The sequence below is a fragment of the Rhinichthys klamathensis genome, unplaced genomic scaffold (assembly GCF_029890125.1).
Source record: "Rhinichthys klamathensis goyatoka isolate OS25496 unplaced genomic scaffold, OSU_Roscu_1.1 h1tg000029l_1, whole genome shotgun sequence".
NCBI lineage: Eukaryota > Metazoa > Chordata > Actinopteri > Cypriniformes > Leuciscidae > Rhinichthys > Rhinichthys klamathensis.
In genome coordinates, this window is record NW_026606579.1 from 5,321,209 (window position 1) to 5,344,834 (window position 23,626).

Below are 23,626 nucleotides of genomic sequence, written 5' to 3' on the forward strand. Positions count from 1 at the left end.
TGGGTATAATGACCACAATATCACCATCAGTCTGTTCGAGGTTCTAGTACATTCTGTTCTTATGTGGCTGAAGAACCATCAATCACACACCGCTGACACGCTTTATATGAGCTCATGAGTGTGAATGTGTGTGTGTTGATCTCACTGCACAGGTATGCACTCTCCGCTTCGTCTCAACACACGTTATTCTGCACATTTTTCTTCAGTTCTTACAGAAAAAGAGGTCAAAGTTTGGTGGGTCATTTTGTAAAGGCTCTCTTATATAATGAGATCAATCTTCAACTGGAGCCCTCACATTATTCACTAAAACAAACACTAGATAATCATTTACCCTTTAGATACTTGCATACTGGAAATCAGCAGGGGTTGAGAAAAGCATTTTTAGAGCTTTTAATTGAAAAGCTTTTTTATTATTGTAATAGACCTGATGTAAGTCATTTCCCCTTTATTTAAAGAGCACCTATTCTGCTTTTTTCCCATGTTTATCTTTCTTTAGTGTGTAATGTTGCTGTTTGAGCATGAAAACGTCACTCCAGCGGGAGTTATTCTCTATATCAGTGTCAGTGTTTCTGAACTCCCTGAAAGCTTCCTCCATTGTAGTCTTGAGTTTCTTCCGGGAACGCACACGTCACAATATTCCTCATTATAATAATTAATATGCAGAATAAAGGGGCGGGGCCTGGTTGAGTTAGTTAGTAGTGTGTTAAACTGGTGGTTATGGTAAGGGACGGGACATTTCCCAAACACACTCAAATCACTCGACCAATCACAACACACTGCTCCAGCTGACCAATCAGAGCACAGTGTGCTTTTCAGAAGGAGGGGCTTCATAGAGACAGGAAGTAAACAGAGCGTTACTGACAGACTGGGAAGAGAGGAGCCGCAACAATGCAGAATATGAGGAAAATAATGTTCCGGTGAAGAAGCCGGTGGTTTGCATACATCGTCCAGACATGTTGAGCCGTAGTGCTCATGTTTAAACTGGCCTGTGGTGTGTTTTGATGCCATTCCTGTCTCAATAGCCAAAAATTTCTGTCAAAAGGGTTAAAAATGTAACATGAGCCATATCAGTCCTCTGGCACTTTCTAAAACAGACTTCACTGCAAAAAAATTATGCTCTTCTTCAGTATTTCTGTCTTGTTTTCCAGCACAAATATCTAAGCAAAATTACATCAGATATTAAGTCTTGTTTTTTGTATCATGTATCAAAATTAATTTAATTAAGATTAGAGTTAGGATTTAGTTTTCCCTTTGAATAAAGATTATTTTTCTGACCCCATTGGCACAAACTCACTTAATTTGATACATTTTTCAGTAAACGAGACGTATTGCTTCTCCAGTAAATGTTTCTGGATTTACGAATGTTTAGATATTTGTGCTTGAAAACAAGTCAGAAACACTGAGAAAGAGCATCATTGTTTTGCAGTGTGATCTTGTTTTTGATGAGATGCTTGATTGGATCAGTGTGTGTGTGTGTGTGTTTGCAGGACAGTATGGAATGTGAACAGCAACATTCCCGCTGTGCAGGCCCTGTTTTTACTGTCCAGTGTAATTATTACTGGACATTCAGTCATCCAAACATACAGCAGCAAAAGCAGATTCAATCTCTCATTCAAAATTACCATTCATTGATATTAAACAGAGCCATTCAAAACACATTCTTTAAACTATAGATTTTTGTGTTTCCCCTTGCAAAACCTGCAACCAAGTTCCCAGCGCACAGATAATGTTCTCTTAAAGTTATGAATAAGTTCTTCCAGTAACATTAATAGAACATTCGTTCAACGTTATCTGCATGGGCTTTAATAATGTTCTTAAAACATTAGAACAAAAACATTATTTATACATCATTCATGGAGCGTTTTTTCATGAAACATTGGACAGTTGTTTTTTAAATGTTGAAACTTGTTTTCGGAAAACATTCAAAATTAACGTTCCTATAATGTTTGCAAAATGATAAAAAGGAATTTTCACTTAACATTTGCATAACCAAAAAAAAAAAAAAAACATTGTCAGTGTTTATGTCTTGTTTTCCAGCACAAATATCTAAACATTCGTATTTACCGGAGAAGCAAAATGACTGAAGGTATTAAGTCTTGTTTACTGAATGAATTAATCAAAATTAGGTGAATTTAAGCTTCAAACAAGAACAAATATTCGCCAAAAAGTGAGAACAAGATGTTTTCTCGCTTAGTTGTGACTTTTTGCAGTGTAATTCAAAACCAGATTACATCATTTTTACTGCATTTGCCTGGGTTGATGCAAATTTGGCTTGCTGATTCTGGTTCAGGAGTGAAGCGACTTCATGGGCTCTTGAAGAGCGTGACGAGCTCCACATGGCGATTCCTCACACAGGCTCTTAACGAGCTTCTGTCTGTGACCATTAGACCAAAACACAAGTGCCCTAAACATGTTACATAAGGCGTTACGTAACCGCCATGACGACTATAAAGACATCAGTGGAGCAGAAGAATCTGACAATTACAGACACTTTCAGATGCTCCTCCTTAAATACCAAATTATCTGATGCGTGACCCTCATTCATTACACTGATTTCTATGGAAGCTTGTTTCCGCCACTGAATAAAAAAATAATAATAATTGCGACTTTTTATCTCACAATTGCGAGATATGAAGTCAGAATTGCGAGAAAAAAATATAGAATTGACACTTTTTATCTCACAATTCTGGCTTTTTTTCTCTCAATTGCGAGTTTACATCTCGCAATTCTGACTTTATATCACGCTATTCTGACTTTACAACACGCAATTGCGACTTTATATCAATCAATTCTGACTTTATATCTCACAATTCTGACTTTACAACACGCAATTGCGACTTTATATCACGCAATTCTGACTTTATATCACGCAATTCTGACTTTATAACACGCAATTGCGACTTTATATCTCGCAATTCTGACTTTATATCTCACAATTCTGACTTTACAACACGCAATTGCGACTTTATATCAATCAATTCTGACTTTATATCTCGCAATTCTGACTTTATAACACGCAATTGCGACTTTATATCAATCAATTCTGACTTTATATCTCACATTTCTGACTTTACAACACGCAATTGCGACTTTATATCAATCAATTCTGACTTTATATCTCGCAATTCTGACTTTATAACACGCAATTGCGACTTTACACTCACCGGCCACTTTATTAGGTACACCTGTCCAACTGCTCGTTAACACTTAATTTCTAAGCAGCCAATCACATGGCGGCAACTCAGTGCATTTAGGCATGTAGACATGGTCAAGACAATCTCCTGCAGTTCAAACCGAGCATCAGTATGGGGAAGAAAGTTGATTTGAGTGACTTTGAACGTGGCATGATTGTTGGTGCCAGAAGGGCTGGTCTGAGTATTTCAGAAACTGCTAATCTACTGGGATTTTCACGCACAACCATCTCTAGGGTTTACAGAGAATGGTCCGAAAAAGAAAAAACATCCAGTGAGCGGCAGTTCTGTGGGCGGAAATGCCTTGTTGATGCCAGAGGTCAGAGGAGAATGGCCAGACTGGTTCGAGCTGATAGAAGGGCAACAGTGACTGAAATAACCACTCGTTACAACCGAGGTATGCAGCAAAGCATTTGTGAAGCCACAACACGCACAACCTTGAGGCGGATGGGCTACAACAGCAGAAGACTCCACCGGGTACCACTCATCTCCACTACAAATAGGAAAAAGAGGCTACAATTTGCAAGAGCTCACCAAAATTGAACAGTTGAAGACTGGAAAAATGTTGCCTGGTCTGATGAGTCTCGATTTCTGTTGAGACATTCAGATGTTAGAGTCAGAATTTGGCGTAAACAGAATGAGAACATGGAACCATCATGCCTTGTTACCACTGTGCAGGCTGGTGGTGGTGGTGTAATGGTGTGGGGGATGTTTTCCTGGCACACTTTAGGCCCCTTAGTGCCAATTGGGCATCGTTTAAATGCCACGGCCTACCTGAGCATTGTTTCTGACCATGTCCATCCCTTTATGGCCACCATGTACCCATCCTCTGATGGCTACTTCCACCATGTCACAAAGCTCTAATCATTTCAAATTGGTTTCTTGAACATGACAATGAGTTCACTGCCTCCACAGTCACCAGATCTCAACCCAATAGAGCATCTTTGGGATGTGGTGGAACGGGAGATTCGCATCATGGATGTGCAGCCGACAAATCTGCGGCAACTGTGTGATGCCATCATGTCAATATGGACCAAACTCCCTGAGGAATGCTTCCAGCACCTTGTTGAATCTATGCCACGAAGAATTGAGGCAGTTCTGAAGGCAAAAGGGGGTCCAACCCGTTACTAGCATGGGGTACCTAATAAAGTGGCCGGTGAGTGTATATCTCGCAATTCTGACTTTATATCTCACAATTCTGACTTTACAACACGCAATTGCGACTTTATATCAATCAATTCTGACTTTATATCTCGCAATTCTGACTTTATAACATGCAATTGCGACTTTATATCAACCAATTCTGACTTTATATCTCGCAATTCTGACTTTATAACACGCAATTGCGACTTTATATCAACCAATTCTGACTTTATATCTCGCAATTCTGACTTTATAACACGCAATTGTGACTTTATATCAATCAATTCTGACTTTATATCTCGCAATTCTGACTTAATAACACGCAACTGCAACTTTATATCAATCAATTCTGACTTTATATCTCGCAATTCTGACTTTATAACACGCAATTGCGACTTTATATCAATCAATTCTGACTTTATATCTTACAATTCTGACTTTACAACACGCAATTGCGACTTTATATCAATCAATTCTGACTTTATATCTCGCAATTCTGACTTTACAACACGCAATTGCGACTTTATTTCACGCAATTCTGACTTTATATCTCGCAATTCTGACTTTATAACACGCAATTGCGACTTTATATCAATCAATTCTGACTTTATATCTTACAATTCTGACTTTACAACACGCAATTGCGACTTTATATCAATCAATTCTTACTTTATATCTCGCAATTCTGACTTTACAACACGCAATTGCGACTTTATTTCACGCAATTCTGACTTTATATCTCGCAATTCTGACTTTATAACACGCAATTGCGACTTTATTTCACGCAATTCTGACTTTATATCTCGCAATTCTGACTTTATAACACGCAATTGCGACTTTATATCACGCAATTCTGACTTTATAACACGCAATTGCGACTTTATATCAACCAATTCTGACTTTATATCACGCAATTGCGACTTTATTTCACGCAATTGCGACTTTATATCTCGCAATTCTGACTTTATAACACGCAATTGCGACTTTATATCAACCAATTCTGACTTTATATCACGCAATTGCGACTTTATTTCACGCAATTCTGACTTTATATCTCGCAATTCTGACTTTATAACACGCAATTGCGACTTTATATCACGCAATTCTGACTTTATAACACGCAATTGCGACTTTATATCAACCAATTCTGACTTTATATCACGCAATTCTGACTTTAAATCTCGCAATTCTGACTTTATATCACGCAATTCTGACTTTATAACACGCAATTGCGACTTTATATCAACCAATTCTGACTTTATATCACGCAATTCTGACTTTAAATCTCGCAATTCTGACTTTATATCAACCAATTCTGACTTTATATCTCGCAATTCTGACTTTATAACACGCAATTGTGACTTTATATCACGCAATTGTGACTTTATCCTGTTAACCGTCACCAGTGCGTGGGCGCTCTGAAGCGTTTTTTTTTTTAAATAGTTCAAAGTTACTATCATATTTAATGTGATTAACTTGACAAACTATACATCATTAAAACGATATAAGACTCAAGTTTCAGTATTTGACCACTATTGTATTCTGTGAAACTTATAGTGACAGTTATGTCTTAATTTGTGTCAGGAGTTATGAAATAAAAAAATGAGTCGTTACCTTTAATATGAATTATGAGCGTCAGCTGCTCTCATTCAGAAAAAACTCCCGTGCTCTCATTCAGAAAAAACTCCCGTGCGATCGTCATGACAGCGCTTCACAAAACAACGTCCCTCAGGGCTTTTAGCTCAAACATGTGCAGATTTGGAGAAATATTGATAGATTCTCATAGGTTTACATCAGACTTCTATAGACAGGAATAATATTTATTGAATTTATACCCAAATGCGTCGATGTAATCATTTTGAGCGCTGTATACTCTGATGTACTGTGTTATCAATACTAACAGTCTGGGGCGCTGTTTGCACAGTAAAGTCCATATATGGATCACATGAAGAAGAGCCATAATCATGTGACATTCAGGAAGTCCTGACACATAAACAAAGCTATCCGAGATCGCTGTAAAGTGCAGATAAAGATGTTTTGAAGACAATAAACATGATTGCAATGATATTTGATTTACCTGTGTTCTTCGAGTCATGTCAGGTATTTTCATAATAATAGATTATATGTATAATGTAATGCTAATCGAGATAGACTTTCAAATTGTGCAGAATACAATAAAATAATATATTTTCTATCTGATTTTTTTATCTGAAGCCAAATCAGATTACAGAAAGTTATTTAAAACACTCGACTTGCGCTATAAAGTAAGTTGGAGCACAAACATAGTTTTATTCTCATAAATTGTCGTGTATTGATGGTGTGCTAAGCTAACATGCTAGCTAGTACTGAGCACCTGCTACCTAACTTCGATGTAATTTTTATGATTTTTTTTCTAAATAAGAATGCTTACTGAAATGTTTCGTTTTTCAAAAAGGGCATTTGATACAGTTTCACTGTGAAGTGAAAACTTTTATAAAATAAATGAGGGATTGAAACAGTGTGAATTGCTAGTCGTTAGTGATTATAATGCAGACAAAAGAAAAGCATATTTAGAGCAATAAACAGGCTGGAGAGGTGTGAATATGTGCAGGGGAGCCTGAGACTGAATGGGACTCGTTTTTGCATCACAAAACAATAGAGGCAATAGACTGAATAGATGCTTATAAGATGACAATAAACACCAGTCTAATCAAAATAAAGTCATATGACATGATCTTGAAAAACATTGAACTAAATACAGAGTTTTAGACTTATCATCTTCAGATTTTAAATATAACATGGTTAGACATGTGGCTTTAGCTGCAGTGCATTTCTAGATTGCTACAATGCCAACTTCAATTTTATTTTCATGAAGATGTTTCATAAAAATAAATGTATAATAACTTTACAAAACTTTGAAGCTATTTATAACAATTTTTTTTCATTATGACAATAATTAATTCTACATTTACAATAAACTTCCAGGTGTCAGCTTTCAAATGAGATCTTACTTGTGCTTTTAGTACAAAGGGTTCATGAACTGTATCTGTTTCAGTTTGGGAATGCCATATCTGGGGATTTTTCAAAAATGGGCTTGAAGCTTAACAGGTTAAATCACGCAATTCCGACTTTATATCTCGCAATTCTGACTTTATAACACGCAATTCTGAGAAAAAAAGTCAGAATTGTGAGATAAAAAGTCGCAATAACCTTTTTTATTTTTCATTCTGTGGTGGAAACAAGCTTCCATAGATTTCTGCTGCTTTAATTGGAAAACAAACTACTTATCTGATTTAAATGTGATGGCAAACTCAAAAACCCTGGAGGACATGTGCACAAACACACTGCGTCTCACCTGTGAGAGATATTCACAAACGACCATGAGATAAACCAGCTCTGATAGGAAACGATCACACACATGATTTCTGGGCAAAGAATGGTCAAACTTTTCACATGTGCAGCAGCATTTCATTACTGGAATATGTTTTACAAGAAAATACTATTTCAATTTTTCTACGGTTCTATGGTTTTCTATGGATTTTCGCAAAAAATCCACCTTTAATTCACTGTAACAACTTCTGAGTGTATAGCTACTGTTTATCTATGAATTATTGATTAGTTTGATGGTAACCCCGCTAGCAGATAATGTTCTCAGAACAAGATTCTCTCGCTCAGTTTGATGTTCGTCTAACGTTTGAAATGTTTCAGAACGTTCCGAGAACATTCAAAAGTAACGTTCCCATATTGTTTGAAGAATGATGCAATTCCCTTAATTCGTATAACCAAGAAAATGTTTTTCAAACATTTACAAAACTGGATGGGTTTTCATAACTTAATAGCAAAACGTTTTGGAACGTATTTGCTATATTTATAACATTATACATAAAAATAGTTATATCTTTTTGTTAGTGGAGGCAGCACCGATTCATTAATGAAGTATATTTTCAGTATGTTTCTGTATAGGTGAAGGAACATGGTTTGTCTGTGTGTTTTTCTCCAGTATCGGTGATTGTCTTTATGTTGTGCTAAAGAACATCCATGTTTTGCATCCATCTGTGTCAACACCCACCCGTGAGCGGGACAGGGCATCTCCTCACGCGTACAGATGTTCCTGCACTTGTTATTCTGTCCTAATAAAACAAGGAGCAGGAAAATACATGCAGCTGGAGCATCAGCTCTGGACTCGATCAACACACGTTCACTGCAAATATAATCCATCTTTCATATTCCACGAGCGATCGTTTGATACAACCCAACTAATGTTCTCAGCTCATGATCTGGTCTTCTCAAAACATTAGCACAACAACATTATTTATACATCATTCATTCATGTTTTTTTCCTGAAATGCTTTATATTCAACATTCATAACGTTTTTTTTTTTTTTTTTTATGTCAGAACGTCCAGAGAACTTTCAAAAGTGATATTGAAACTTGGTTTGCAAGATGACAAAATGGAATATTCTCTTAATAACCAAGAAAAGAAAATGTTTCTAAAGTATTTTTTAGAGAACATTCAGAAAGTTTTCTGGACATTTTAACTTTTGGCAGTATTTTCTGGTTGTGATCAAAAGAAAAAAAAGAAAAAACATTATCTCTTAACAAAATGCATTACCTAATCTTCAGATTTCTGTTCTGGAAATGTATGCAAATGAGAGCATGCATATTTAATTAGATAATGCCTTATTTGCATATTTAAATATATCATTTGAGAAAACTTGTAATACAAAAATGTATCTTAAAGACAGCATTATCACTAAATCACTCAATCAAACCTCACACTCATGAAAAAGGTTTCTATGTGGTTCTATAGAACTCATGGCTTGGGTTCTTGGGTTCTTGGCTCAATTTTAAAAAACCCTTTCCAAAAAGGTTCTATAAAAAGAAGAAATGTCTTAAATTATTGCATAATACTTTCATGCTTAATGTGTTATTTCAAGTTTTTTTTTGTGATAAATATGTTAACAATAAATGTTCATAAAATTGTGTTAAAATTAAAAAGGAATTAAAACATAATTAATTAGTTGAAACTAAATCCATAAAATGATTCCATGATGGGAACCCCTAAAAAGTGCCTGACAGAACTTTACAACTATTCTAGTTCTATTTAGAACCTATTTAGAAGTTCTATTTAGAACCTTTTCTTCTTAGAGTGGCAGGACTGAATGAGTTGACAGGATCTCTCTCTCTCTCTCTCTCTCTCTCTCTCTCTCTCTCTCTCTCTCTCTCTCTCTCTCTCTCTCTCTCTCTCTCTCTCTCTCTCTCTCTCTCTCTCTCTCTCTCTCTCTCTCTCTCTCTCTCTCTCTCTCTCTCTCTCTCTCTCTCTCTCTCTCTCTCTCTCTCTCTCTCTCTCTCTCTCTCTCTCTCTCTCTCTCTCTCTCTCTCTCTCTCTCTCTCACACATGCATCCGTCATGTGCCGGTCATTTTCCAAACTGCTCCTGATGCACAAACAACACTGATATGCTGTCCCTGTAGTTTTCCACAGAGCAGCGGAGACTTCATGCTCGTCCACCCACAGTGATTTGAAAACTTTCTGACACTCGGGCTGAGAAATTCTCTGCTTTATTTCCAGCATATCAATCCACACTCACTGCCCTCATTCACCAGTGGGCAGAATCAGAGCCGAGGCGAGCCAACAGATCAGACGACTGAGGAGACGGGCATTTGAATGAAGGAACTCAAGCAATGTTTTGATGGATTTCCTATTGAAATGTGCAGCTACAATGAAGATTTTGTATTTTGCTGGACAAAAACCTAATTTACACCTACTCAGTTGATGTCTTAAATTAAGTACAATCAAATTAGCTGTGCAAGTCATTTCACAAATTAGATTAAACTGACATTAAAAAGGTGATGAATCTTGTATAACTCAGAAAAAAGTTATATTTATGCTGTCCTATTTTACCCATGCATAAATAACATAATGTACATATAATTGTATATAGCCTAAAGTGTGTGTATCTGCATATGCATGTATTATCATAAAATGTGTATCTTGTGTTCATATTAATATGGGATTTTTCAATGCTGCAACAAATTGTGTGTGTGAGTACACTTGGCCAATAAATCTGATTTTGATTAAATTATTTTGAAGAGTTAAAATAATGGAAAAAATGTTTGTCTAAATGTCTAGGCATAGCACATGAAGTTTATATTTGTTTTTGTTTTCTGTCAAAGTTAAATTGATTCGTCAAAGTTTTCAACAAAAATATTTTTGTTCTGAAAATGTGCAATGGAAGCATCATAATGTTCCCAAAGGCTTTGTTTCCACGTGCGTTGATGCGTTTCCTGTTCAGTGTCAGATTGTGTTTGTTTGCAGAGGCTGGATGGTTTTTGAGATGATCTGTATAAATAATCTCATGTATGTCCATGCAGTGATCAGATGGATGAGCAGCTGTGTTTTCCTCAGCATAACCTCGTCCACCTTCATGTCTTCTCTCATGTTCTCTTGGTTGTAGATCTCCAGAAACTCCTGACCCGCATTTCTCAGAAAACACATACGTCATAGACCCCCCAGTAAGCCACTATTTTTGGCTATTTTTCAAGCAATATGTGTATGCAGGTGCTCAATATATATATATATATAAGCTGTTTTCTGGACTGCTTAATTAAAGTGCATCATGATAAGTAAAAGGAAAGACATTAAAATCAGTTGTTGAGTGGTGAGATGTGTCATCAAATGTTTAATAAGATTCAAAACCATCACATAAAGGAGCTAATAGAACTTTTTAACAAACATTATACCAGATGAGATCAAGTTTGACTTTGGAAGAGATGCTTAGAGCAGCATCACAATAGCAGTGACTATACTGCCATCTAGTAGAGATATTAGGATCTAAATAAATACATTTAACATCTAAATGGTCTTTTAAATCGGCACACACAGTGGACCCAAAAACTATTTGTTCAACTCATTCACACTAATAATCATTAGTTCAAGTGCCTGTACCCATAGATATCCATGGATATCTATGCCTGTAGGCTACCTGCACTCAAATGGATCTCCCCTCAGAACTAATTCAATTAACATAATCAGTAAAACGACCTTAGTCAACTGGTTAGGGTACACAGACTGTGCTGGAGACCAGCACTAGACCAGTAGCAAACCATTACTAACTTAAAGGGATATCACCCAAAAATGAAAATGCTGTCATTAACTCACCGTTCCAAAAACGTAATATTTTCGTTCATCTTCGAAACACAAATGAAGATCTTTTTTATGAAATCTGAGAGATTTTTGTCCATTCATTGACTGCTAGCAACTACCAATTTGACACTTGACAAAAAGTTCATAGCCTAAAGAGATCGTAAAATAATAATCCATATGAATTGAGCGGTTTAGTCCAAATTTTCTGAAGACACTCGATCACTCACTTTTGATGGAGCATAAGTTAACACGAGAATGAACCTCATTAGTTTTTGTCAAGTGAACATGCTTGAGCTTGCGTTTCCCACAACTGATGTGTGAGTTGATGGGTGTTTATATGTGAATAAAAGCCTAAATTCACTCATATTAGCGATCGTGTCTCTTCAGAAAATTTGGACTAAACAACTAAATTATATGTCATCAAAAAGATCCTAACGGTTTGGAGCGACATATGGGTAATGAAGGAATTTTCAATTTTGGGTGAACTATCCCTTTAAGACCAGCCAATGGAGCTGTTATTAAAATTCATGTATGAATGTAAAATTGGAATTACGCTAGCATCATAAAACATGTCTTTGTGAATTCGAACGATCTATTCCAGTGTAAATTGTTGTGCAGATTCATCACAAACTACTGTGATTGGACCATCTTGAAAATCGCTGAAAAATGTAATGCATCCCACGTGACAGCACCACTGTTACCAATCACAGTCGTTTCTTTTGTGATGATCAGTTGAGATTCATATGCGGATGTGAAATAGGCTATCTCGCATTTTAATGTATAGATTGGAAAAATAATATTTTGTAGTGTACAAATATCTGCAAAAAACAATAACCGTGCTGATTTGTGTTTGGATTTTCTGAGTCATCACGCGCCCCCTTGAGGATGAGCACGATTGTAACCTAAGGAATCGTAACCATGTGCGCATGCGCAGGCGCGTGCTCGTCGCGGCCGCTGCGGGTTTTGCGCACACGCCGCACAGGGACGCGACGCGACAGTTGCGGGGGAATCCATAGCAACGGCGGATAAACATGAGTTACTACAGCAGGTAAGACACCGATGGAAACATTTCTTAGAAATTATCCAAAAGTGACGTCCGTTTTGGGACCGCGGTGTGCGCGCATGTGTGATTTATCGTGTCTTTCGTAACTTTGGTGTGTTTTTTTGTCGGTGGGATCCTGTTGCGTTTCGAACGCGCGCTGTAACATCAGCCACCAAGCTAAAAACACACAACAACACACACGGATTTAGAATAAAACACACACAAATCTGAATTAAACTGCTGGATGATGAACAGAAGAGAAGGAGAATAAAGCAGGGGAGTGTGAATGAATGCGGTCAGGAGGAGTGTAACGGTTGAGAAGCAGTTACGTTAGCTGGATGATGATAGCAGGGATACAGATGAACATTACAGTCTGAAATATGATGTTCAGCTACTCGTCTGTAAATCACAGAGAACGCCTCGCTGATTAATTTATATTTTTGAATTTGATTAATCTCACAGTGCCTGAATGGATCTAATTCATTAGTCGCCCGAATGCGTTACCGACCGTTACAAATATCCAGTGGTTTCACGTTTCTGATATAGTCATGTGATGTAATATGTACGTCATTACTATATTGAAATGACATCATAATATAGTTGAAGCTGGACTTAAAAAATCTTATACTCCCATCATTAAGATTTTTGACAGTGTAACATTATTTTCAAGACAATTAACCTCCTTCTAATTACTGTAATGCCAAAATAACGATTTGTTATTTTAATCGCAAAGTATGTATTTGTTGTGCTTACTTACATTTGCACTGATTTAAATACAATAAAAAAACACTGTCCAAATATGACTTCATAATACAAAATAACTAGAATTTGAGGGTGAAAATCGCTTAATTGTTATGAAAATAATATCACATTACAGAAGTAGGCTTAATTTTCTTTTATTCGATACATGGGTTCTTGATTTTTTTTTTACTCATTTGATTTTTAGGCGAATTGACTGATTCACCTATAGAAATGTTTCCATAAATATAGTTGAATATGTTTCCATGAGCTGTGATTACTTAATCTAATAAAATCTACACAATATTTTATTTAATTTCACAACTTAAAATATTGCACAGATATTAATTACAGTATATATTTTAAATAGTTCTGTCAAATCGATCAATCGCAATTAATCACATCTAACATAAAAGTTTGTGTTTATATACAATATGAGTGTATATATATAAATAGAGTATACATATACCGGTGTATATATATATATATATATATATATACAGTACACTACCGTTCAAAAGTTTGGGGTCGGTACGATTTTAAATACTTTTAAAAGAATTCTCTTCTGCTAACCATGGCTGCGCTTATTTGATTAAAAATACAACAAAAATCAGTTATAGTATCAAATATTATTCCAGTGTAAATCAGCTGTTTTCTGTGTGAATATATAGTAAAGTGTAATTTATTCCTGTGATCAAAGCTGAATTTTCAGCATCACCAGTGTCAGTGTCTTCAGTGTCAAATGATCCTTCACAAATCAGTATAATATGAGGATTTGATGCTCAAGAAACATTTATTATTATTATCAGTGTTGAAACAGTTGTTGGTCTGTCAGTTGTACAGTTTTTTTTTTTTTTTTTTTTTGGATTCTTTGATGAATAGGAAGTTCAAAAGAACAGCATTTGTTTGAAATAGAATCTTTTGTAACATTATAAATGTCTTTACTGTCCTTGATAAATAAAAGTATTGATTTCTTTCCTCCAAAAAATAAAAATAAAATTCTCACTGACCCCAAACTTTTGAACGGTAGTGTATATATAATATGTGTGTGTGCGTGTGTATGTGTGTGTGTGTAAACTTACACACACAAACTGTATATACTGTATACATACATACATATAGTATATATATATATATACACACACATATAAAAACAAACTTTTATGTTAGATGCGATTAATCGAGTTGACAGCCCTAATTTTAAAATCTGTTTATATATTGATACTTATTTATTTTTAGAAAGGTGAATTAATTCCATTCTATTGGACAAACTCTCGAGTTGTTCTGTTGCTAACACTGGTGATATGAAGACAGGGATTCGTTAGACAGTCTCTGATTATGATCAGTGTTGTGGATGAAGCTCTTCTGACGGCGGTGAGGAAGGACGTCTCTGGCCGGCCTTGACTCTGTCCTGAGTCGAATGTGTTGACAAGACTAAGATCACGTTCAACATCTGCTCTCAGTTTCTTTGTGTATGTTTTGTCCTCCAAACACAACCAGCTCTATCCTATCAGAGCCACACTCCTTCCTTTCCCATGATGCCGTGGGCTGGAATTCGGTGAGGTTTCGCTTAATGCACAAGCACAGGAAGTGGTTTGGATTTATCTGCAGCTTTTGTTTAACATACAGCCTTCTTCTGAGAACAGCTGATGTAGTTTACATCTCTGATAATGACAAACCAGCTTCCACTTTGGCTTGTGCTGTGTGTTCGGCTGTAAGTTTTCTTCAAGGTCTCTCGGACTCGGATTGGAGTAGAGATGCGGGATTAATCGTTAAATGATGGTGATCCCGATTCAAACACCCATGCAATATTATTTCTAAATGACAGCGATTCAGCTCTATATCTATTAAACCTTTGACAAGTACGATTACAGTGAACATTCAGATCCGTGTTCTGATCCAGAGAGAGCCGCTGTCATGATGAAACAGCGAACACTATCAGTCTTTACAACACAGTATCATTATTTACGTCTTATAATAGTTCACATTATCACAGAAGTACTGGGATAGGGTTTATAGTTTAGAAATAAACAGCGATCAAAAGAGAATAAATCACCTGTATCGATTACATCGTCACACCAGTAGAAGTGGCGACAAGTGACTGTGAAAAATGTCATAGTCATTGAATCATTCATTCAACAGATTCGTTCAAAACGCTGATTCATCCAGTAATGAAACAAGTGAAGTCTTTATGAGTGAGTCACTGAATCATTCATTCAAGAGATTTGATTCATCTAGTAATGAAACAAGTCTTTATGAGTGAGTCATTGAATCATTCATTCAACAGATTCGTTCAAAACGCTGATTCATCTAGTAATGAAACAAGTCTTTTTGAGTGAGTCATTGAATCATTCATTCAACAGATTCGTTCAAAACGCTGATTCATCCAGTAATGAAACAAGTGAAGTCTTTATGAGTGAGTCACTGAATCATTCATTCAAGAGATTTGATTCATCCAGTAATGAAACAAGTCTTTATTTATTTATTTATTTATTTGATATGGACATAACAACAGCATTGGACGAACCAGATACCTTGTTTTCAGTGTTATAGCAAAATTGCTAATTTGCAACACTTGTCTATAGGAGACAACACATGTCACCAATCACAACACAAAAAAGTAAAGTAAAAATAAATACAGTAGTTACAAAGATTAGCAATACAAATCATCACTATACATTTTATACAGCATTAGCAAATCTCTTGAATGAATGAACATTATGAGTGAGTCACTGAATCATTCATTCAACAGATTTGATTCATCCAGTAATGAAACAAGTCTTTATGAGTGAGTCACTGAATCATTCATTCAAGAGATTTGATTCATCCAGTAATGAAACAAGTCTTTTTGAGTGAGTCATTGAATCATTCATTCAACAGATTTGTTCAAAACGCTGATTCATCCAGTAATGAAACAAGTGAAGTCTTTATGAGTGAGTCACTGAATCATTCATTCAAGAGATTTGATTCATCTAGTAATGAAACAAGTCTTTATGAGTGAGTCATTGAATCATTCATTCAACAGATTCGTTCAAAACGCTGATTCATCCAGTAATGAAACAAGTGAAGTCTTTATGAGTGAGTCACTGAATCATTCATTCAAGAGATTTGATTCATCTAGTAATGAAACAAGTCTTTATGAGTGAGTCATTGAATCATTCATTCAACAGATTCGTTCAAAACGCTGATTCATCCAGTAATGAAACAAGTGAAGTATTTATAAGTGAGTCACTGAATCATTCATTCAAGAGATTTGATTCATCCAGTAATGAAACAAGTCTTTTTGAGTGAGTCATTGAATCATTCATTCAACAGATTCGTTCAAAACGCTGATTCATCCAGTAATGAAACAAGTGAAGTATTTATGAGTGAGTCACTGAATCATTCATTCAAGAGATTTGATTCATCTAGTAATGAAACAAGTCTTTATGAGTGAGTCATTGAATCATTCATTCAACAGATTCGTTCAAAACGCTGATTCATCCAGTAATGAAACAAGTGAAGTCTTTATGAGTGAGTCACTAAATCATTCCTTCAAGAGATTTGATTCATCCAGTAATGAAACAAGCAAAGTCTTTATGAGTGAGTCATTGAATCATTCATTCAACAGATTCGTTCAAAACGCTGATTCATCCAGTAATGAAACAAGTGAAGTCTTTATGAGTGAGTCACTGAATCATTCCTTCAAGAGATTTGATTCATCTAGTAATGAAACAAGCAAAGTCTTTATAAGTGAGTCATTGAATCATTCATTCGAGAGATTTGATTCATCCAGTAATGAAACAAGTCTTTATGAGTGAGTCATTTAATCATTCATTCAAACTGATATTTTTTTAAATTAAATATATATTTTTTACATACCGTATTCTGCATTAAGTGACGTTTTGTCAGAACCTCTAGTAAATTACATGTAATTTAGTTTAGTTGTCTATTCAGAATTGTGGGAGAATCGTGATCTCTTGTGGTTATTATAAGCAACAGCACAAACACATAATGCATTAGGTTTGTTCTGTATTTGCATGTGTGTGTGTGCTGTGTGTATGTGTGTGCACGTGTGTCTCCCAAATCTTTATGAACGCAGCTGGCCTGGATGCACGTATCGGAGTGTGCGTTTTCAAGGAGTTTATTCACAAAACCAGAAAATAGTCCATCCACTCACAGACCTGATGAATGTATCTGAGAGTCATTATTGTGCAATTATGGTCTGTTCCGGTGGCCATCAGAAGATGTGGAAGAAGTACAGCCTGAGATTGGCATCATTATCAGAGCCGCGAGAAGAAAATTACACGCTACTGATGAGATGATTGCGGTTTGGGTTTACATTTATAATAATTTACATAGCAGACGGTTGCTTGCAAGCCTGGGTTTTGCAGAGTGTTTTCTCTACCTATTCAAAGGGTTCCTAGTGTTAAAAACTAAACTTTTCTTTCAGAACTTCCTCAAAACTAGTTCAAAAAGACAGAAACATCTTGTGTACATGAACACATTCACATTACAATTTGATCAGACGCTTGAATCCAGTCACACCGAGATAACAAGGAGGAACCCAACGTTCTCTCAAAGTTCTGAACAAACTTATCTGCTCTTAAATAATGTAAATAATAATAATAAAAAATCTTAAACATTGTAGTTATATGTTTGTCTAACATTTTTTAAAAGTTACGACTTGTTTCAGAACGTTCCGAGAACATTTAAAAGTAACGTTCCTGTAATGTTTGCAAAACAAAATGGAATATTTCATTCGTATAACCAAGAAAAAAACATTTTACAAACAGACAAAAGTGCTTTTTAGGAATAATGGTCGCCATCCCACTTCCCAGCTAATGGAAATATTTGAAGAATTTTTGGTAACATTCCCGCTAAGTTCCGAAAATTTTATTTCTGAACGTTCAAAATGTCAATTTTATAAATTACATTATATATATATATATATATATATATATATATTTTTTTTTTGAAACGTAAAAAACATTCCATTTTATAATTTTGCAAACATTATGTAAATGTTACTTTTAAGTGTTCTCTCAACATTCCGAAACGGAACTAAGACAAAATCAGTTCCAAACAGTTCCATGAATGATGTATAAATAATGTTTTTGTGCTTTGAGAACATTATTAAAGACCTGGGGCCTCATGTATCAACACTGCGTACGCACAAAAACACGGCGTACGTCAGCTTTCACGTTCACGGCCAGATGTACTAACAGTGAAATTAACGTAAGAATGTGCGTTCCTCCAAGTAAACTTCATGTCTGGCGTACGTACTGTATATTTGTCGTGATTTTTGTCCGTTGGCGACTCATAGAGGCAAAGTGAAGTGGCAAACATTACACTACGAATTGTTCTATCGCACCACCAGCTGTCAGATATTGCTTATAATTTGTAATTGATAAATTATTTGACATATTGTCACACGAGTTTTATTAAAATATTATATTATGCAATTAAGTAAGAACATAGGCTATATAAAGCATGTCTAAATTGATACAACCTGTCTAGCAATGGCAGCGTTGGCTTAACTAGGAATAAAAAATAAACTTCATTAATTCGGTCAGTAAAGATAAAAAAAGAAAGTAATATTTTTATTCAGCAAGGACACATTGAATGTGTTTAAAAGTTAGAGTAAATGCATTTATAATGTTACAAAAGATTATAAGATTTCTATATCTGTTTGAATTAAATTTTTATTCATTAAAGAATCCTGAAAATACTATATCACGGTTTCCACGAAAATATGAAGCAGAAGCACACCTGTTTTCAACACTGATAATACTCAAAGATGTTTCTTGAGCATCAGATCCTCATATTAGAGTGATTTCTGAAGGATCATGTGACACTGAAGACTGGAGTAATGATGCTGAAATTCAGCTTTGATCACAGGAATAAATTACACTTTACTATATATTCACATAGAAAACATTTTCAGTGAAATTCCGTTTCTTGCTTGCTTTAGCCATGTTCTTGCAGGTTTCTTTTGCCAAATTGGACTAATTACCATATTTAAATTAATTTAATAGGGGGAGGAGACTGGGTGGGGCGTTGTGCTCGTGCATGTGCGCTCAATTTTACGTTAATTGGGATGTACAAAGAGAATATGCGTGGGATCCTTCGTACGCAGAGATTCATACATCTGCTTTTTTTTGTGCGTACGCACATTTACAGCTTTGTCCGTACGCAATGTTTTAGTATGAATTCAACGCAAGTCTTTGTACATGAGGCCCCTGATAACTTAGAAGGAACGTTCTATTAACGATACTGGAAGAACGTTTGTTCATAACTTTGAGAGAACGTTCCCTGTCCGCTGTGAAACATGCATTAATGACACACGTGCAGTGGTGTGTGTGTAGTGTAGTTTGCTTTCACATGGTGAAGCTTTCACACTTCAGTGGCTTCTCGGTTCCTCCCGCACACCAAACGCTCCGTAGCATCCGACTTTTCAAAGGGCGTGTGTGGGGTGTTGTTGCCGTAGTAACCAGCATCATCCCAGAGGGCTCACCTGTGGGCCTCATGCGTGCGTGTGTGTGTTCCCACATGACCTGCACGAGGTAGAGACCGCGAAACACAGACACACACACACACTCGACATGGAGACGGTGAAGAGCTCTTCTCAGCCCGCTTACAGCCGCTGGTCGTACAGGTACACACACACACACACACACACACACACACACAAACATACACATAAGACGGAACGGAGGTTTACTGTTTAAAGGACAAAGTTGAGTTTCTCAGTTTGTGTGTGTGTGTGTGTTTAATTGAGGTGTGTGTGTGCTCTGGATTCACATGAGGACAGTCGCTCTGTTGTGTGTTTGTGAGGTGTGTTTGGAGTCATTAAGATGTGTTTCGTTTCCTGAATGACGCAAAATATTGACATTTACTGTACAGTGAAGAATAGAGTAACAGTCGATGGATGGATGAGCAGATGCGGGGTCGATTAGCCACCATAAACACTGAGGGGAACGTTTGCAGTGATTGATTCATAAAATATAATATTTGGTCCAGATAGATGGACAAACAGAGTGATGGAGGATGGATGGATGGATGATGGAGGATGGATGGATGGATGGAGGATGGATGGATGGATGGATGGATGGATGGATGATGGATGGATGGATGATGGATGATGGATGGATGGATGGATGGATGATGGATGGATGGATGATGGATGGATGGAGGATGGATGATGGATGGAGGATGGATGGATGGATGGATGAATAGATGATGGATGGATGGATAGATGATGGATGGATGATGGAGGATGGATAGATGATGGATGGATGATGGATGGAGGATGGATGGATGATGGATGGATGGATAGATGGATGGATGATGGATGGATGGAGGATGGATGGATGGATAGATGATGGATGATGGATGGAGGATGGATAGATGATGGATGGATGGGTGGATGATGGATGGATGGATGGAGGATGGATGGATGGATGGATGATGGGTGGATGGATGATGGAGGATGGAGGATGGATGGATGGATGGATGGATAGATGATGGATGGATGGATAGATGATGGATGGAGGATGGATGGATGATGGAGGATGGATAGATGATGGATGGATGGAGGATGGATGGAGGATGGATGGATGATGGATGGATGGATGCATGATGGATGGATGGATAGATGATGGATGGAGGATGGATGATGGATGGATGGATAGTAGGGGTGGGAGAAAAAATCGATCCATCGATGCATCGCGATTCTCTCTCCAACGATTCTGGATCGATTCTGAGAATTCCAGAATCGATTCTGAGCTTAGTTTTTAACCAGATGTGCGATGACGAGTTTGCTTTAGAAACACCCGTATTCTGCTTGCTTCCTATTCCTCACACACATACACCACTCGAACCTTCGGTAAAATAATCTTTCATAAAGTTCGGAAAGGTTGAAGCGAATTGCAAGGACATTCACAGGCTTCATTGCACAGGATACGCTGTGAGAGACGCGCGCTTTCTTTGATGTTACACTTGAAGTGTGTGTGCTGTCTCGCCCGTCGGTATTTTCCTTACAAATGCTCTACGAAGTCATCATGTATGTGGTTTGGAATGCAGTGGACTCTATATTTAAAATATGAACCTCACTAACAGAAGGCGGCTTTCAATTTCAAACGCTGACGCGCGCTTTGCTTGTGAGACTGCTCGCGCATGCGGCTGTGCGACTCCGTGTAGTGGTTTAATGTAGCCTACTTGTGCAAAAATAACGTAAACACAGCCAGTTAACAACAGTAAAGATGAAGAAAAATCACTCAGTTCTTGAATGGAAAACGTTCAGATAATCTATAGGCTACTGAAAGCACTTTTTGTTTGTTATATTTTTCTATGCTCCTCTTTATTATTTGTTATATTAGTTTAAAATTCTTAACATACAACTGTTTTAATAAAAAAAGTATTTTTTAAAAAGTAGGCTACTTAATTACTTAAATGTAAACTAATTAATTAATAAGGGGGGGAAAGGTAGATAAAGAATCGTTCTGGAATCGGATCGTGACTCCCAGAATCGGAATCGGATCGGATCGTGAGGTGACCAAAGATTCCCACCCCTAATGGATAGATGGATGGATGGATAGATGATGGATGGAGGATGGATGATGGATGGATGGATAGATGGATGGAGGATGGATGGATGGAGGATGGATGGATGGATAGATGATGGATGGATGATGGATGGAGGATGGATAGATGATGGATGATGGATGGATGGATGGATGGATGATGGATGGATGGATGGATGGATGGATGGATGGATGGATGGATGGATGATGGATGGATGGATGGATGAATGATGGATGGATGATGGATGGATGGATGATGGATGGATGGAGGATGGATGATGGATGGAGGATGGATGGATGGATGGATAGATGATGGATGGAGGATGGATGGATGGATGGATGATGGAGGATGGATAGATAATGGATGGAGGATGGATGGATGATGGATGGATGGAGGATGGATGGATGGATGGATGGATAGATGATGGAGGATGGAGGATGGATGGATGGATGGATGGATAGATGATGGATGGATGGATGGGTGGATGATGGATGGATGGATGGAGGATGGATGGATGGATGGATGGATGGATGATGGATGGATGGATGGATGATGGATAATGGATGATGGATGGATGGATGGATGATGGATGGATGGAGGATGGAGGATGGATGATGGATGGAGGATGGATGGATGGATGATGGATGGATGATGGATGGATGGATGGATAATGGATGGATGGAGAATGGATGATGGATGGATGGATAGATAGATGGATGGAGGATGGATGGATGATGGATGGATGGAGGATGGATGGATGGATGGATGGATGGATAGATGATGGATGGATGGATGGATGGATGGATGATGGATGGATGGAGGATGGATGGATGGATGGGTGGATGATGGAAGGATGGATGGATGGATGATGGATGGATGGATGGATGATGGATGGATGGATGATGGATAATGGATGATGGATGGATGATGGATGGATGGAGGATGGATGGAGGATGGATGGATGGATGATGGATGATGGATGATGGATGGATGGATAATGGATGGATGGATAATGGATGATGGATGGATGGAGGATGGATGGATGGATGGATGGAGGATGGATGGATGGATGGATGGATGATGGATGGATGGATGGATGGATGATGGATGGATGGATGGATGGATGGATGATGGATGGATGGAGGATGGATGGATGGATGGATGGATGGATGATGGATGGATGGATGGAGGATGGGTGGATGGATGGATGATGGATGGATGGATAGATGATGGATGGAGGATGGATGGATGGATGGATGGATGATGGAGGATGGATGGATGGATGGAGGATGGATGATGGATGGATGGATAGATGATGGATGGAGGATGGATGGATGGATGGATGGATAGATGATGGATGGATGGATGGGTGGATGATGGATGGATGGAGGATGGATGGATGATAGATAAATGAATGGATAGATAAATGGATGGATGAGATAGATAGATGATATGGATGGATGGATGGAGATCATGGTCTGGGTTTTGTTGATGTGTTTCTGCTCCTCTGAGATCTTCAGATCCACTGAGAGCTGAAGTTTCCACTCATCACTCACACACAACACTTCAGCTGACCTTTCTTTCTTTCTTTCTTTCTTTCTTTCTTTCTTTCTTTCTTTCTTTCTTTCTTTCTTTCTTTCTTTCTTTCTTTCTTTCTTTCTCCTGTTCTAGAGAGCATATTTTCTTTCTTTCTCCTGTTCTAGAGAGCATATTTTCTTTCTTTCCTTTTTTCTTTCTCCTGTTCTAGCGAGCATCTGTTAGAATGTGTGTGTGTGTGTCACCACAAGTTGTCATGTTGATGGTGGTAACCATGGTTACACAGG

The 23,626-nt window shown here is 37.2% G+C and overlaps 1 protein-coding gene across 1 annotated transcript in view; it reads left to right on the top strand.

Annotated features, from left to right (window-relative positions):
• The first annotated feature begins 12,361 nt into the window (after positions 1-12,361).
• tulp3 (TUB like protein 3) overlaps positions 12,362-23,626 on the top strand; it is a 28,601-nt gene continuing 17,336 nt past the window's right edge. Inside the window, exon 1 of the mRNA XM_056245384.1 lies at positions 12,362-12,506. Coding sequence (XP_056101359.1) covers positions 12,490-12,506 — 17 coding nt within the window. The 5' untranslated portion in view covers positions 12,362-12,489. The remainder of the gene's footprint in view (positions 12,507-23,626) is intronic.